The sequence below is a fragment of the Hyperolius riggenbachi genome, chromosome 5, assembly GCF_040937935.1.
Source record: "Hyperolius riggenbachi isolate aHypRig1 chromosome 5, aHypRig1.pri, whole genome shotgun sequence".
Taxonomy (NCBI): Eukaryota; Metazoa; Chordata; class Amphibia; order Anura; family Hyperoliidae; genus Hyperolius; species Hyperolius riggenbachi.
In genome coordinates, this window is record NC_090650.1 from 423,377,508 (window position 1) to 423,395,962 (window position 18,455).

The following is an 18,455-nucleotide window of genomic DNA, read 5'->3' on the forward strand; positions in this document are numbered from 1 at the left end:
ATTTGGTCAAATACTGCTTTCTCTGCTGCCAAAGGAGGCTTCGGAAGTCTATGGGAGCCTGAGTGCTTCTGGAGACGGGCCGCTCCACATTGCGCACGCGCCAGCGCCCTCTCTCACGGAAACACAGTATGGAGCTGCCTGTCTTCAGGAGGAATCTGCTCCTGAAGACTTCCGAAGTCCCCCACAGCGGGGGGTTCAAATGGGACAGCCGGCGCTCAACAGAGGGGACCAAGAGAGGAGCGGAAAGGCTCTATAGGACCCAGAGCCTTCCCTCTCCTTAGGTAAAAGCAAGACATTTTGAATCAGGATGATACCCTTTATTGGCTAACTTAAAAGAATAAGAGTAAGCAAGCTTTTGGCTGTATAGCCTTCGTCAGGCTTCAATCCTGTTTGCTCACAAGATGTTGGACCAGACAGCTATATACATGCAACATCAAAAGGGGAGACATAGATTTTTTTGCAAACATAAATAGATGCCATTAACCTCTTGAGGACCACAGGTTTATACCCCCCTAGTGACCAGGTGATTTTTTACAATTCAGCACTTCACAGCTTTAACAGTTTATTGCTCGGCCATGCAACTTAGCACCCAAATGAATTTTACCTCCTTTTCTCGTCACTAATAGAGCTGTCTTTTGGAGGTATCTAATTGCTGCTGCCATCGTTCACTTTTTGCATTTTTTAATGGCTAACATGGTACAATACCCTACTGCTACTCCTTAGGTAAATATCTTGCTTTTTTTTTTATTTTAATTGATTCCCAATGAATTTAAACAATACCAGTAGCCTGGCTGTCCTTTTGATCTCTTTGGCTGCAGTCAGGCCCGGATTTACATCACAGGAGCCTATCAGCACAGATTTTCTGGCACCCTAGACTCCGCCCTCCATGAACCTACAAACACCAGCTGAACCACACCGCATATGTGCTGGCTGGCCCAGCTGTCACTTCTCCCTTACTTCCCTTGCCTGTCATAGGTAGCTACAGTTGCACCTTAGTACTCGGTAGCCAGAGCTATCCTCAGTATTAAGTAGCTATAGTTGGCCCCAAGTATTAGGTAGTTAGAGATGCCCACAACTAAAGAGAGATCATGCTAGTGGAATGCTGAGCCCCCGGTGAGTAACCTCTCATCTACACTATGCTTGGGAATCTGCATAGGGAAGGATGGAGGCACTTGTAGAGGGGAGTGGGCTGCCTTTCCATCAGTAGGCGCCTGTAGGCACATGCCTACATTGCCTTGTGGTAAATCCGGCCCTGGCTGCAGTAGTTTCTGAGTCACACACCTGAAACAACCATGCAGCTAGTCCAGTTAAACTTAAGTCAGAGCATCTTATGTGCATGCTTGTTCAGGGTCTATGGTTAAAAGTATTAGAGGCAGATGATCAGCAGGACAGCCAGGCACTCTGCATTGTATAAAAGGAAATAAATATGTCAGGCTCCATATCCCTCTCACTTTTGTTGTGCTTTAAAAATCTGGTCACATGTCCTGAAGCACATGCTGGTCACATGCTGTCTCCAACAAACTTCTATCACTCATTTCCTCCTATGGCTTGTCTCAGTGGTCCTCTACCTCAACCCACACTGATGGCCATACGCTTGACCTTGTATTCACTCGTCTCAGCTCTGTCACTGACTTTACTAATAATCCACTACCACTCTCTGACCATAACCTACTTAGCTTCTCTCTCTCCTCCTCTTTTCCTACCACCCTGGCACAAGCACGCTCACATACTCGAAGAAACTATCGCAATCTAGACATTCAAACTGTCTCTGATGCCCTGACACCTCTCCTCACACAATCCTTCACTGACCCAGACTCGGCTGCTATACACTACAACAGCTCCATTACAAAAGTCATGGATGACTTTGCCCCTCTCGTCAATGTCCGCCCTCACCGTGTCAGTCGCCAACCCTGGATGACCAAAGACACTAAACCGTTAAAAAGATGCTCTAGAGCAGCGGAAAGGCGTTGGAGGAAAAGTAACACAAATGAGGACTTCATCGCATATAAAATAGCCTTGAACAACTTCAGAAACGCACTCTCTGTGGCAAAAAAGGCCTATTTTTCCTCCCTAATATCCGCCTATTTACACAATCCAAAACGCTTGTTCAGCACCTTCAACTCCGTTCTCCATCCCCCTCCTCCTTCATCTTGCTTATCAGCTGAAGAATTTGCAACATACTTCACTGATAAAATTGACAAAATCAGAAGTGAATTCTCCACGCAGCCCTCAAATCCCACCTCCACACCTCTCATTGACTGCTCTGTAACTGCCTTCTCTCCACTCTCTGAACATTCTCTCTCCTCTATAATATCCAAAGCTAATCTAACCACTTGTTGTTTGGATCCTATTCCCTCCCATTTCATTCCGCAGCTATCCTCATCTCTATTGCCTGCACTAACATCGCTATTTAACCTGTCCCTCTCCACTGGCATCTTTCCATCGCCACTCAAAAAGGCTGTTGTGACACCACTACTTAAAAAACCATCTCTAGATCCTACCACACTCGCCAACTACCGCCCAGTCTCACTTCTCCTTTTTGCATCCAAACTAATTGAACGCCACATACATGCAGAATTACGCCACTATTTATCTGCTAACTCCCTACTTGATCAGTTCCAGTCTGGCTTTCGCTCTAACTGCTCCACGGAAGCAGCCCTTACCAAAGTGGCCAATGACCTTCTTACAGCCAAAATCCAAAGGTCAATTTTCCATACTCATCCTTCTTGACCTGTCATCAGCATTCAATACGGTCGACCACACCTTACTCTTACAAATACTTTCAAATGTAGGAATAAAGGGTCTTGCTCTCACATGGTTATCTTCCTACCTCTCTGGAAGGTCCTTCACAGTCTCATACTCAGACCAGATCTCTTCTCCTCATGCTTTATCTGTCGGGGTTCCTCAAGGCTCTGTCCTTGGTCCCCTCCTCTTTTCCATCTACATGCACGGTCTTGGTGACTTAATTAACTCATTCGGGTTTCAATACCACCTGTATGCAGATGATACGCAACTGTACCTCTCGGACCCAGACCTTAACTCCCTCCTCAAACGTGTTCCTGACTGCTTGTCTGCTATATCCTCCTTCATGTCCTCTCACTTCCTAAAACGTAATATGAGTAAAACGAAACTAATAATTTTTCCACCGTCTCTGGCCACCTCTCAGCCTGAAGTAACTATAAATGTTAATAACACTCCCATAACTTCAGTTCCCAAAGCACGGTGCTTGGGGGTAATATTCGACTCTTCTCTCTCTTTTATTCCTCATCTTAACTCCATAACCAGCTCCTGCCATCTCCAACTCAAAAATATATCTCGCATCCGTCCCTTTCTCACTCAAGACACAACCAAAATGTTAATACATGCTCTTATGATTTCTCGTCTGGACTACTGCAACGTTCTACTTTGTGGACTACCTTCTAACAAACTGGCCCCGCACCAGTCGGTACTGAACTCAGCTGCTCGTCTCATTCATCTTTCTTCTCGATCTTCCTCTGCTGACCCTCTCTGTCAAGCTCTTCACTGGCTGCCAATTAACCAGAGGATCCAGTTCAAACTCCTAACCCTAATCTACAAAGCTCTCCACAATCTCTCTCCCAGGTACATATCCTCACTAATTCCCAGATACAAACCCAATCGCAATCTCAGATCTGCACACGATGTTATCCTCCTCTAGAACCCCCTCCCCACATTCACGCTTACAAGATTTTGCACGCCCTTCACCCCTTCTCTGGAATCCCCTCCCACAACACATCCGTCATTCGCCAACCTTTGCTACTTTTAAACGCTCTCTAAAAACTCATTTGTTCCGACAAGCATATGCGCTACCCTAGGCCACTTCCCTTTGTCCTAAGACCAAATTGCACTCCTACTAGGTATCCTAAAACACAAAGCCTTTATATATTTTATCGTATACTACTCCTCCTCTTGTTTCCTCCCATTCCCTTTAGATTGTAAGCTCGCAAGGGCAGGGCTCTCTCCCCTTTTGTGTCTTGGAAATCATTATACATTTTATTCATCATGTTACTTTTATCACTGTCATTACCACTTCTGTATTTTGTATTCTGTATCCTGTATCATTTTTTTGTATTTTGTCACAAATTATGTATCTTGTATATTAGTGTACACCATTGTCTGTATTATGTACCCCATGTTTGTTTCTTACTTTGTACAGCGCCACGGAATATGTTGGCGCTTTATAAATCAATAATAATAATAATAAAGAGTTGACAGCAGGCTCTGTCAATTTTAGCATGTGATAGGCATGCATTATGAATCAATGAGATGCAAAAAAAATTTGAGAGGATGCAAATGGTATGTTCATTTTATGCAATAACATTCAGCTGGAAAATGAACAAATAAAAATGATCAGCTACCGTGTTTGATTGGTCCCATTTCAAGCTACGTAAATTTGCAAAAAGTTGACATAAAATTTGCATCAGCTCTACATTCCTACCATCTCGTTGACCATGCACCATCTAGCCACACGGATGACGAGGGGGCAGGGCAAAGTCCAAACTCTGTGTGGATACTGCAGCCTGTGGTTGTGGAAGTCTGCCTACTTTATATCTAGAGAGTAAACTGCTTAGTGGATTTATTAGATCTCAGCTTCTCAACAATTAAGTCTAATTAGAATAGTCCATATCTGCCTTCCATTTTCTCCTGCTTGTAAATTCCTTGGAGAGACAGAGGAAATAGAAGTAGTAGAAGAATACTGCCTGCCATTACGGTAACCCTTAGGCCCCGTTCACACTTGCGGTTGTCTGCCAAACGGACCGGATGACCTGACCGGATCCGGACCGGATCCGGATCGGAACCGTACGGTTCTGATCCGGATCCGATCCGGATCCGGTCAGGTTGCATCAGGTGTTCATCAGGATGCGATCCGGATCCGTTTGGCAAAAGTTACGTAAAAAACAAAAAAAATGTTGGGGTCTGGGAGGTCAGCAGAAGGGGGACCTGTGGAATCAGGCCCTCCGCTGTTTAGCACTCACCTCCACCTCCAACATGCTGCCAACATCTCCAGCTCGTGCTGCTCCACTCCAAAATGCTTGCCCATGTGTCCCCGATCCAATATCGCCGCAACAATCCTCATAGGAAGTGGGGTAGAACATCCGGATTTTTAGCCAGTGTGTTGTGCGCTATCCGGTTCTCATTGATTTGTATTGGCCGGATGGTGCAGTCCGGCTCCGCCCCGGATACGGCTGCCGGAGGAGCCGGACCAAAAAATAGCGCATGTTGGAACGGACGCCGGAGTCCGGATCCGGTCCGGCTCCGGTCCGGACGAAACGGACGCATGTGAACGGTGGCATAGACTAAGGCCCGGTTCACATTAGCGGTGGCTATCCGGAATCGCCGTGCCGGAGCCGCACCGCATGCGGAACGGACGAAACGGACGCACGGCATAGCAATGTAAGTCTATGCCACCGTTCACATGCGTCCGTTTCGTCCGGACCGGAGCCGGACCGGATCCGGACTCCGGCGTCCGTTCCAACATGCGCTATTTTTTGGTCCGGCTCCTCCGGCAGCCGTATCCGGGGCGGAGCCGGACTGCACCATCCGGCCAATACAAATCAATGAGAACCGGATAGCGCACAACACACTGGCTAAAAATCCGGATGTTCTACCCCACTTCCTATGAGGATTGTTGCGGCGATATTGGATCGGGGACACATGGGCAAGCATTTTGGAGTGGAGCAGCACGAGCTGGAGATGTTGGCAGCATGTTGGAGGTGGAGGTGAGTGCTAAACAGCGGAGGGCCTGATTCCACAGGTCCCCCTTCTGCTGACCTCCCAGACCCCAACATTTTTTTTGTTTTTTACGTAACTTTTGCCAAACGGATCCGGATCGCATCCTGATGAACACCTGATGCAACCTGACCGGATCCGGATCGGATCCGGATCAGAACCGTACGGTTCCGATCCGGATCCGGTCCGGATCCGGTCAGGTCATCCGGTCCGATTGGCAGACAACCGCAAGTGTGAACGGGGCCTTACATTGCTATGCCGTGCGTCCGTTTCGTCCGTTCCGCATGCGGTGCGGCTCCGGCACGGCGATTCCGGATAGCCACCGCTAATGTGAACCGGGCCTTAGATGTAAAAAGATGGTCAAATTTAAGTTTTTCTAATAGTAAGCCACATGCATTTTTTATGTGCTATTGAGCTGCCCTGGGAATTAAAAATTATACTAGGTTCCAGTTTAAAATAAATATTACCACCCAGATAAATTAGTGGCTGTTATTAAATCCTGGCATTGCCTCCCCTCTTATCTTTAGGTGAGGACATATGGGAGCACTGGAACAGTAGCTGTATGTGACAGTTCTACCATCCGTGTGGAGTGCCTGACATCCAGCCGCATGGGAGTGAATGTGACCTGGACAGCACAAGCTAAGGGAATCCCAGAATCCTCTCTGCCAACTGTACATGACATTGGTGAGTGTTATCATTATTATTCCTTAACCATTTGCGGACCGAGGTGATAGAGATCTACGCCCTGTTTTGATGGGCTCCTGGCTGGCAGGGCGTAGATCTCTATCACCGGCGCCGCCGCTCCCCGCCGTGATCGTCTGTGCAGAAGCCAGAGCTCTTAGCTGTCTTATGACAGCTAAGGCTTCCGGGTATCGGCAGGAGCCGTCACTGATTGGCTCCCTGCCGTGTGATCGCTGTGAGCCAATCACAGCGATCACCTTCCGAAAGGCAACATAGTTGCCGTTCCGCCTCCCTCTCCCTGTCACTGTGTGGATCTTGTGTGACACAGGGAGAGACGCACAGCCTGCAGCCGTGACAGGCTGTGCGATTTTAGTATAAAAAAAACACTTTTTTATCCCGATCTCTCCCCCATGTATCACTTGATCCCCTCCCAACCACCTATATATAGATCTATATATATATATCTATCTATCTATCGATCGATAGATAGATAGATAGATAGATAGATAGATAGATCTATAGATAGATAGATAGATCTATAGATAGATAGATCTATAGATAGATAGATAGATCTATAGATAGATAGATAGATAGATAGATAGATAGATAGATAGATAGATAGATAGATAGATAGATAGATAGATAGATAGATCTATAGATAGATCTATAGATAGATCTATAGATAGATCTATAGATAGATCTATAGATAGATAGATAGATCTATAGATAGATAGATAGATCTATAGATATATAGATATATATATAGATATATAGATATATATATATATATAGATATATCTATATCTATCTATCTATCTATCTATCTATCTATCTATCTATCTATCTATCTATCTATCTATCTATCTATCTATCTATCTATCTATCTATCTATCTATCTATCTATCTATCTATATATATATATATATATATATATATATATATATATATATATTACTGGATTGTGATTTTAACCACTTGCCGACCGCCCCTACCTAGGGGCGGCGGCGGCGGCAAAGTGGAGCCCGCAACGACCGCAATACGCCGATCGGCGGCGGCTCGTTGCGGACTAGCTGGCCGGGGATCGCACGCTGGATGTGCCCACCCGCGACATCAACCCGCCGGCCAATTAGCAGCGCCGGCGGGTTTTAACCCCCGATCTGCCGCATGTAAAGCGGATAATACGCTTTGTAATGTATACAAAGCGTATTATACAGGCTGCCTCCTGCCCTGGTGGTCCCAGTGATCGAGGGACCACCAGGGCAGGTTGCAGCCCTCCTAGTAAGCACCCAAGCACACTGATCCTGCCCCCTGATCGCCCACTGCACCCATCAAACCCCCCTGCCCACCCCTCAGACACCTTTTTTCACCCAATCACCCCCCTAATCACCCATTAATCACTCCCTGTCACTATCTTAACGCTATTTTTTAGATTAGGTCCTAAACTGCCCCCTGGGGGCTCCTGAACCCCCCCCCCACCCTCTGATCCTCCTTAGACCCTCCCCCCCGTGTACTGTATACATCTATTCTCCCCTATAATCACCCACTGATCACCTGTCAATCACCCATCAATCACCCCCTGTCACCACCTGTCACTGCCACCCATCAGATCAGACCCTAACCTGCCCTTTGTGGGCACCTGATCACCCACCCACACCCTCAGATTGCGTGCAGACCCACCCTCAGATCACCTCCGAAAGTGCATTGTTTACATCTGTTCTCCCCTCTAATCATCCACTGATCACCCATCAATCACCCCGTCACCACCTGTCACTGCTACCCATCAGATCAGACACTAATCTGCCCCTTGCGGGCACCCAATCACCCGCCCACACCCTCAATTAGCCCCCCAGACCCCCCCTCTGATCAACTTGCCAGTGCATTGCTTGCATATATTCTCCTCTGTAATCACCTACTGATCACCTATCAATCACCCCGTCACCCCCTGTCACCACCTGTCACTGCTACCCATCAGATCAGGCCCTAATATGCCCCCTGCGGGCTTCTGATCACCCGGCCAAACCCTCACCCGCCCCACCGCAGTGACAGAAATTTTTTTTCTGATCACTGCTGGTACGACTTAATTGCCATGTCCAGGTCACGATTTGAGAACATCCGGCGCTTCCTGCACTTCAGTGCCAATACAACCTGTCATCTAAAAGGCCACCCTGCTTATGACCGGTTCCACAAAATTCGGCCCCTCATAGACCACCTGTCATCAAAATTTGCAGATGCTTATACCCCTGAACAGTCATTTTGAGACATTTGGTTTCCAGACTACTCCTCACGGTTTTGGGCCCCTAAAATGCCAGGGCAGTATAGGAACCCCACAAGTGACCCCATTTTAGAAAGTAAACACCCCAAGGTATTCCGTTAGGTGTATGACGAGTTCATAGAAGATTTTATTTTTTGTCAATAGTTAGCGGAAATTGATTTTTATTGGATTTTTTTCACAAAGTGTCATTTTCCACTAACTTGTGACAAAAAATAAAATCTTCTATGAATTCCCCATACACCTAATGGAATACCTTGGGGTGTCTTCTTTCTAAAATGGGGTCACTTGTGGGGTTCCTATAATGCCCTGGCATTTTAGGGGCCCTAAACCGTGAGGAGTAGTCTAGAAACCAAATGCCTCAAAATGACCTGTGAATAGGACGTTGGGCCCCTTAGCGCACCTAGGCTGCAAAAAAGTGTCACACATGGGATATCGCCGTACTCAGGAGAAGTAGTATAATGTGTTTTGGGGTGTATTTTTACACATACCCATGCTGAGTGGGAGAAAGATCTCTGTAAATGGACAATTGTGTGTAAAAAAAATCAAAAATTGTAATTTACAGAGATATTTCTCCCACCCAGCATGGGTATGTGTAAAAATACACCCCAAAACACATTATACTACTTCTCCTGAGTACGGTGATACCACATGTGTGACACTTTTTTGCAGCCTAGGTGCGCTAAAAGGCCCAACGTCCTATGAGTAGAATTTCACAGGTCATTTTGAGGCATTTGGTTTCTAGACTACTCCTCACGGTTTAGGGCCCCTAAAATGCCAGGGCAGTATAGGAACCCCACAAGTGACCCCATTTTAGAAAGAAGACACCCCAAGGTATTCCATTAGGTGTATGGGGAATTCATAGAAGATTTTTTTTTTGTCACAAGTAAGTGGAAAATGACACTTTGTGAAAAAAACAATAAAAATCAATTTCCGCTAACTTGTGACAAAAAATGAAATCTTCTATGAACTCACCGTACTACTAACGGAATACCTTGGGGTGTCTTCTTTCTAAAATGGGGTCACTTGTAGGGTTCCTATATTGTCCTGGCATTTTAGGGGCCCTAAACCGTGAGGAGTAGTCTAGAAAATAAATCTCAAAATGACCTGTGAAATCCTAAAGGTACTCATAGGACTTTGGGCCCCTTAGCGCAGTTAGGGTGCAAAAAAGTGTCACACATGTGGTATTGCCGTACTCAGGAGAAGTAGTATAATGTGTTTTGGGGTGTATTTTTACACATACCCATGCTGGGTGGGAGAAATATATCTGTAAATGGACAATTGTGTGTAAAAAAATCAAAAAAAATCTCATTTACAGAGATATTTCTCCCACCCATCATGGGTATGTGTAAAAATACACCCCAAAACACATTATACTGTTTCTCCTGAGTAAGGTGATACCACATGTGTGACACTTTTTTTGCAGCCTAGGTGCGCTAAGGGGCCCAAAGTCCTATGAGCACCTTTAGGCTTTACAGGGGTGCTTACAATTTAGCACCCCCCAAAATGCCAGGACAGTAAACACACCCCACAAATGACCCCATTTTGGAAACTAGACACTTCAAGGTATTTAGAGAGAGGCATGGTGAGTCCGTGGCAGATTTCATTTTTTTTTGTCACCAGTTAGCAGAAATGGAAACTGTTTTTTATTTATTTATTTTTGTCACAAAGTGTCATTTTCCGCTAACTTGTGACAAAAAATAAAATCTTCTATGCACTCACCATGCCTCTAAGTGAATACTTGGGTGTCTTCTTTCCAAAATGGGGTAATTTGGGGGGTATTTATACTATCCTGGAATTCTAGCACCTCATGAAACCCGACAGGTGCTCAGAAATGAGAGTTGATGCTTCAAAATGGGAAAATTCACTTTTGGCACCATAGTTTGTAAACACTATAACTTTTACCCAAACCAATAAATATAAACTGCATGTTTTTTTTTTTTTATCAAAGACATGTAGCACAATAAATGTGGACAAAAATGTATACAGAAATTTTACTTTATTTGACAAATTTTATCACAGGAAGTTAAAAAAATCATTTTTTTGACAAAATTCATGTCTTTTTTGATGAATATAATACAAACTAAAAATCGCAGCAGCAATCAAATAGCACCAAAAGAAAGCTGTATTAGTGACAAGAAAAGGAGGTAAAATTCATTTAGATGGTAGCTTGTATGACTGAGCAATAAACCATTAAAGCTGCAGTGGTCTGAATGGAAAAAAGGCTCTGGTCCTTAAGGGGTGAAAAGACTGCGGTCCTTAAGTGGTTAATAAATCCTCCCGTTCACTAATCAATAAATAGAACAAACCTCCAGGTGATTATGTTTAGCGCTTGTGCACACATCCAGGGGACACAAACTCAATTCAGTTGCAACACAAAGCCAACACGCCCTTACTGTGTGCCTATACTGACTGCAAAGTAGCTACAGTGTGTGCCAATCCTATTTGAAACTTTTTGATTTCACCATAATTCCATTACCTTCCCCACCTGCAAATTGTGCTTCTACAATCCTTATTCTTCCGGAGCAGATTACACAGGGGCTGGTCCATTTCCCCTTAATGCAAGTTGGTCAACCAGGAGGGCTCACTCAGTAGATGTGGGGCTCCACCACTTGACCAATTGTTGCTCCTATCCAGTGAGAAATAGGTCAGTTTGTGGTCTTCAGTTGACTCCTGTTTCAGACGTTGGAAATAGTTGAAACGACTGATCTGTGTAATGGTGCCCATTAACGGTACAATTCTTTCATCAGGTGCAATCTTTCAATGCACTTTCTATAATCAAATTGTTCAGAAAACACTGCAGTGTGTGGCAAATATCAGTGTGAAAATATTCTATGAATGATTGGAACAGAAAACTTAAAGGAACTCTGAGCACCTCTCATGGGTATGCCTTTAAGCATACCCATGAACAATTGAGTGTGTCAGCCCACTTACCAGCCACTTGTTTTATCCAAACTCCCCCTGGTATTGCCGCTATAAAATGCATGGGGCCAGACGACTTCATACGAAGTCGTGCTATGACCCCGCTAGAGGAGCCTCTTGCAATGGCCATGCATGTAACTTCCTCTTCCTGCTACCTTCACTTGTTCAATGGCCATGCGTGTCACTTCCTCTTCCTGCTGCATTCCCTTGTTCAATGGCTATGCGTGTCACTTCCTCTTCCTGCTTCATTCACTTGTTCAGTGGCCATGCGTGTCACTTCCTCTTCCTGCTTCATTCACTTGTTCAGTGGCCATGCGTGTCACTTCCTCTTCCTGCTTCATTCACTTGTTCAGTGGCCATGCGTGTCACTTCCTCTTCCTGCTTCATTCACTTGTTCAATGGCCATGCGCGTCACTTCCTCTTCCTGCTTCATTTTGTGATGCACTTCTCTAACAGAGAGGAATACTCCTCTGGACAGGGGTGACCCAGCAGTTATAACATAGCCAAGATGGCGGGCGCGATTTTTAAATTGAAATCGAACGAAAACTATTTGGAGTAGAATGAAGGAGGAGAGCACAAGCTATAGAATGGTATGCATCTTTAAGTACTTTGCAGTACTGGTCGGAGTCCCTTTAATTGATCCAAAAGTTGGATTTTACAATCGTATCTGAAGAGAGAAAATGCCTTAATTGACCCGATTATGTAAACAATCAATAATTATCTTACAATTACTTACGATCGTAAAAACTGTGGCAAAACATCCCATCTGTTGTACTGTAAATGGATACGGACTGGGAGGCGTATCTGCACGCTGACCTAGGAGGCGTACTTGAGTGATGGGAGGAGGGGAGAGGTGGACGTCACAGCTGCATGTGATGCGGGACAGGAGGCGTATCCACACGCCGATCTGGAAGGTGTGCTTATGCGCTGAACGTAACAGCCGCGTATGATGCAGATTAGGAGGCGTACGAACACGCTGGGCAAGCGCTGTCCGTATGGGGAGGAGCAATCTCCTGGGTGAGGAGGCTGGGACCAATCGGAGAATAGTGAAAGTTGGCCAATGGGAAATAAGGAATAGCTACCAATGGGGACAGCAATGATTTAAATATCCTGGTAAGACGTCCAATCCCCATGCTCCTGATGAGTCATGAGGGAGTGACGAAACTAGTCGAGCGGGGAGTAGGACGGACCAGGAACTGAGCAGCAGCGGCGTGGAAGGCCTGAGCGTGGAATCCATACCCAGCCCAGCTTGGCAACGGGGGAGAGCCCGTAATAAAACTCTGTGCCCTCTATACTACAAGTGACATGTGAGTGGAATATTTTAATAACGTTTTAGAGATTTTAAACGGTATCATGCTATGAGAAGCTTTTGTTTGAGGTATTGGAGTTACACCTTCTGGGCATGTGAATTTTGATATGAGATGAATGCATAAGCAGTCCAGGACCTGAAGTGCTGGGGTACCCTGGAGGTGGGCGCTGATTGACCAGTCTAACAGTGGTCGCACTGTGTCTGGTGAGTGTGTTTTAAATTGGTGATCTCTAGTGGTGGAAATATCAGAAGATTGAAGTATCAGCACTTTAACTGGACTGTGATTTGCATTCATGTGCGCTGGACTTTTATTATAAACACTTTTATAGGGATAAACTAGCGCTGAACCTGTGATGTGGCAGCCTGAGGAAAGGGCCCCATTTTGTTTCATTTACCGATTTTACATTTGTACAAGATGAAGATCATTTGATCTGTATCTGCTGGAATCCCGGAGAAGAACGTTTCCAGGGATAAATCTGCCATTTTTGGCCATCGGGAGGCGACGGGAAGTAAATAACTCACATGTGAAAAGGGCTGACTGAATAAACATAGTATAATCTGAAGCTGGCCATAGACATGAAATCTGTATCTGCCAGTGACTGGCCAACTCTTCTGTCGATAAGCCTGTCAATCATCAGACAAATATTGCATTCTGTTTCCAGCTGAAACTGTGCCCTGTATGAGGGGCTTAGCAGGCGTATATCAGGCCAATGTGCAGAGCTATATATAGGTTTATTAACTACCACTGGAGAACAGCGGAGTGTGCGAGTGACAAACTGCACTTAAAATGATGTCTTCTTAAATGACAAAAGTTTCAAACCTTACCTGAGTCATATCAGAACAAGAACAGAGTCGTTGAGTATTGGCAGGCAGACGAGTAATGTTAGGCAGGCAGCTGTTGGCAGAACAAGACATGATGAACAACACAAGGCCTAAAAGACATCCTGATATATGCAGTAGCCAGTAGCGGAGCAATAGGGGTTGCAGACCGCACCAGGGCCATTGGGTTAGAGGGACCCTGTAGTGCCCTCCCTAAATTGCAGTATAAGCTCTTTATTGGTCCTTTGCTGGTAATGATCAATTTTGTAGATGCTTTGAATAGTAGTAATCAAACTGTTCCTCATCCGCACCTCTGACATTGTTGTTGTCCTTGGCAGGTTTTGGTGCGCCGTATCAATTGTAATGTATAAAGTGCTGGGGGGAGGGGAGGGGCAGTGTGAAACTTGCATCGGGGCCCATAGTTCCTTAGCTACGCCACTGGCAGTAGCATAGCGTAGAAAATGCAATTGTGACACCTACAGGCTAAATCAGAAGACATAACAACAAAAGTTGTTTAAGCAATGCTAATGGCTAACTGTACATATTTTTAAAGAGGCTCTGAAGTCTCTTTTTTTTACCTGATTTTGTCATAAAATCGTCTTCAGCATGAATGCCCAAATTAAATCGCCACATCAGATGAGTGATTTATTAGTGAGAAATAGCCCTGCAAAGTTCCTGACCTCGCAGGACTTTACTTCCTTGAAGAGGCAGAGCTTTGAGCTGTAGCTCTGCCTCCTCCGCAGTCAATCTCTGCAGATCGCCGCCTCATCCCCGCCCCTCTCAGTCTTCCTTTACTGAAAGGGTTGGAGATGAGGCGGAGATCGGCAGAGATTAATTGCGGAGATTAATTGCAGAGATTAATTGCGGAGAGGCAGAGCTACTGCTCAAGGCTCTGCCTCTCCAGGGCAGCACAATCTGCGACCTGCAAAGTCGTGGAAGTTTGCAGGTCTATTTCTCTGCAATAAATCGCTCATCTGCCGCGGGGGTGCGGCGATTCAACTTGGGCATTCATGCTGAAGAGGATTATATGACAAAATCGGGTAAAAGAAAAAGAGACTTCAGAGTCTCTAAAAGCTTTCGAAACTTTGTTTCTTCTTCACAGAACTGTATCAGAACCATACACCCATCCGGTTCTATATCATGCTGGATATTGATGCCAAAAACCAAGTCATGTATGGGCACCTTTAGGGCACGGTGTATGAGATTAGAAAAGAAAATTAGCTAATTGGTCCGTTTTTAAAGCAAACGTGAAGCAAAAATAAACTTATGAGATGAGTTGTATGTGTAGTGCAGCTAAGAAATACAACATTAGTAGCAAAGAAAAGAGTCTCATATTGTTTTCCAGTACAGGAAGCATTAAAAAACTTCAGTTGCTAATTATGCAAAAGAGCTTCTTTGAGCTATTTATCTTATCCACTGGGTCAAATCCAGTCCTGTTTTCTGAAGCACTTACACAGCCAAGAAACAGCGAGAGACAACTTGAGATACGGGTTTTCCTGCAGGAAAGTTAAAAGGGTCATTATTTCTGCTTTGTTTCATAGCTTAAAAGACAGCATGTGGTTTTAAAACTGCAACTGTGACAGAATGATGCAATGTTATAAGCTGCATTTTCATGAAACTTGCATCAGCTCGAAATGATAAGCATGTCATTGACCCTTCCTATTGTCCACCCCCTGATTGCAGGTTGGGCTGCTTGCCTTAGAGGAGCCCCTAGGGGGCGGGGCCATAGTTCTCTACAGAGGCCGTTTAAACCGCTGATGGCAACACATTTCCTATAATAGCTTTATTTGCTGCTGCAATCCTCTAACTTATTAATTCAGCATTGAAAGGAAATCCTTTAGCCAAACAGACAGAAATATTTCAGCTTTTCATCCTTCCTGATGATACAAAGTCGACTCGCGTTACATTTTGTGACTTTTCAGGACGACAATAAATTACAGATTTTGAAGTCAGTAGCAGATGTCTGAGTTCACGCCGAATGCCGTGCAGCTCCGAAACTAGCAAGACTGACTTTTCACTTATCACAGCTTTTCTTTTCTTCTTTTTAAAGTAAACTTACATTATAGTTAACTTCTTCTTATGTAGGGCTGTACAAAGTAAGTGACAAACATGGGTACACAAATCAGATATTGGCACATAAAACAGTTAAGTGACCACATAAATGTCACAGTGCATTGTGACTAACGTTAAACAACATTTAAGAAAGGTGCACTTTAAGGTTTTAAAAGGTTGGAGAGTGACCAATGCATTGTGGAAGGGAATTCCAGACGAGGAAAGAGGCTCATGAGAAGTCCTGTATGTTTAGATATGATTACTGATTACCGAACAATTTTTTCGGGAGATTTAATCATATTTATCGAATTGCCGTAAAATCTGATCATTTTATTGTATCGTGTGTGGCCACCTTCAAATGTAGATGAAGGAAGGTAAGTGTGAAGATTGGGTTACAGTGAGGTATAGTAGAATATTGGTATAATTACCAATATTTCGCTATCGGGATTCCCTCACGCCCATGTTATCGGATGCCCCTTTTAGGCCGGTTTTACATATATTTTTTGCAATGTGGTGAGGATGCAATGCTCTGGCCGCATACCACCGCATCTCGAAAAATGACAAACGTGACCCTGACGCAGAGTGCACAGCCGATATGCATAGCGCCGACCCCACTCAGTGACCTACTCTCTGCGGGACAGGAAGTACGCCACTGGTATTCCCGTCGGTCCGCGCATGCATGCCGCTTAGGACTGCGTTCCACTCTTTATGCTATGTGCATCCCCCATAGACTTCCATTACCCCAAGCTCTGTGCATTAAAAGTGTACCAGAGCTGATAAAAAGAAAAAGATTTATACTTACCTGGGGCTTCCTCCAGTCCCATCCGCTCCTATCGCTCCCACGCCGCCGCCTCTGCCTTTGGGAACCGGGTCCCGTCACTGATGTCAGTCGCAGCCAGTCTACGCTGGAGAAGTGGGCTCTTTGCGTATCTCTCCAGCAGCTGCTGTAGAGATATGCAAAGAGTGCACTTCTCTTACATCAGACTGGCTCCGACTGACGTCAGTGACGGGACCCGGTTCCCGAAGCTGCGGGCAGCGGAGGACGGCGGCGTGGGAGCGATCCGAGCGGATGGGACTGGAGGAAGCCCCAGGTATGTATAAATCTTTTTCTTTTTATCAGCCCTGGTACACTTTTAATGCACAGAGCTTGGGGTAATGCGCTGTTGCCTTTGTGTCAGCTGCACTGCAAGGGGCCACAATAAGTGTGAAAGTCTTCATAGGCTTTTGCGGCCTCTTGTGGCAAAATAGGGTAACGCAATGCAGGAATTACCTGCTAGTGTAAAAAGGGCCTTAAAGCGGACCTGAACTCAGAACTTCCGCTCTGCTCTAAAAGATCCACAACAGCATAATAACATTTAAAGAAAAACATTTCTTTGTTACAGCGGATACAAACCCTGCAATACATAAACAGTGTGTCTAGTTCATGCTTTCATGGAAGCTGACAAAGGGTTAACATCCTGTGTTTACAAATTAGCGGCTCTGCCGTGACACAGCTGGAGAGATCAAGTTACTGTGGAGATTAGTCACAGAGGAGGGGGAATTAGACAGGCTAAACTCTCTAAATACAGACAGGGTGCGTTTCTCTATGTTTTCCTTCTGTCCTGTGCAAGAGTTCAGCTCCACTTTAAATGTACACCTTGGAAGGGTAGCAATGGCTAGCGTGAGTTGCGTGATCTGTAAAGGAACGCACTGCACGGGGCCCGCGTACGGTCTATAGTCCGGGCAGCTCTGATGTACAATACTGAATAAGTTTCATCCATAGTTTTGATCTTTTTGTTTTTGCTCACAGAGAATGCTCTGGCGACTCAGGACTTGGTTGGACGGCTGTTATCTGTTGTCCGGTCTGGCAGCTACTCGCTGAATCTAGATTCCAAGCTGTTTGTTGCAGACAAGTCCGATTTCCTCCCCGCGGACTCATCCACACAAGTCAGACTTGGCTGCGAGGAAGGTTATCAGAAGCTGCCGAGTTCCAGAGTCGGGGTGAACGGAAATGCTGGAGGATGCGGTACGTACAACCTCAGTGCTGGGTGTAAATAATGCCAATGCCGCTTATGTACAGCAGGTCCCAAAGCATGCAAGTAAGGGCAACTGCACTAACGATACAGACCCCCCCCCCAACTGATCACTGGGGTCACATTATAAGAGATGGCGATTTGGATATTAGGAGTGGAGTAAGTCCTCGTTTCTAGTGATGGGCGAACACTTACTGTTCGGCATAGCGAAGGTTCGGGTGACGTCATTCAGCGCGCCTGCCCCCTCCCGCCACCAGGGGGTGCCGGTCCTCCCGAGAGCCGACCGGCCCCTCCACAAGCCCCCCCCCCGCGCCATGATACAGCGGGCGCGGGGGGGCTTGTGGAGGGGCCGGCCGGCTCTCGGGAGGACCGGCACCCCCTGGTGGCGGGAGGGGGCAGGCGCGCTGAATGACGTCACCCGAACCTTTGCTATGCCGAACAGTAAGTGTTTGCCCATCACTACTCGTTTCCATCTAACTGCAAACCTGAAACTAAAATAAACTTATGAGATCAGAGGCGTATCTAGAGGGGTACAGGCATGGCTCATGCCATGGGCGCCATGTTAGAATAGAGTACAGAGAGGGAATAAGAAGAGATTTTTCCAAAAAGGTAACTTCAGCAATATGCCAAGCCACAAAAACAT

The 18,455-nt window shown here is 45.6% G+C and overlaps 1 protein-coding gene across 2 annotated transcripts in view; it reads left to right on the top strand.

Annotated features, from left to right (window-relative positions):
• The window catches only part of TG (thyroglobulin), a 329,528-nt gene that overhangs the window by 75,722 nt on the left and 235,351 nt on the right, over positions 1–18,455 (top strand). For both annotated transcript variants that reach the window (XM_068238045.1, XM_068238046.1), the window contains 2 exons: positions 6,276–6,432; positions 17,590–17,805. In XM_068238045.1, coding sequence (XP_068094146.1) covers positions 6,276–6,432; positions 17,590–17,805 — 373 coding nt within the window. The remainder of the gene's footprint in view (positions 1–6,275; positions 6,433–17,589; positions 17,806–18,455) is intronic.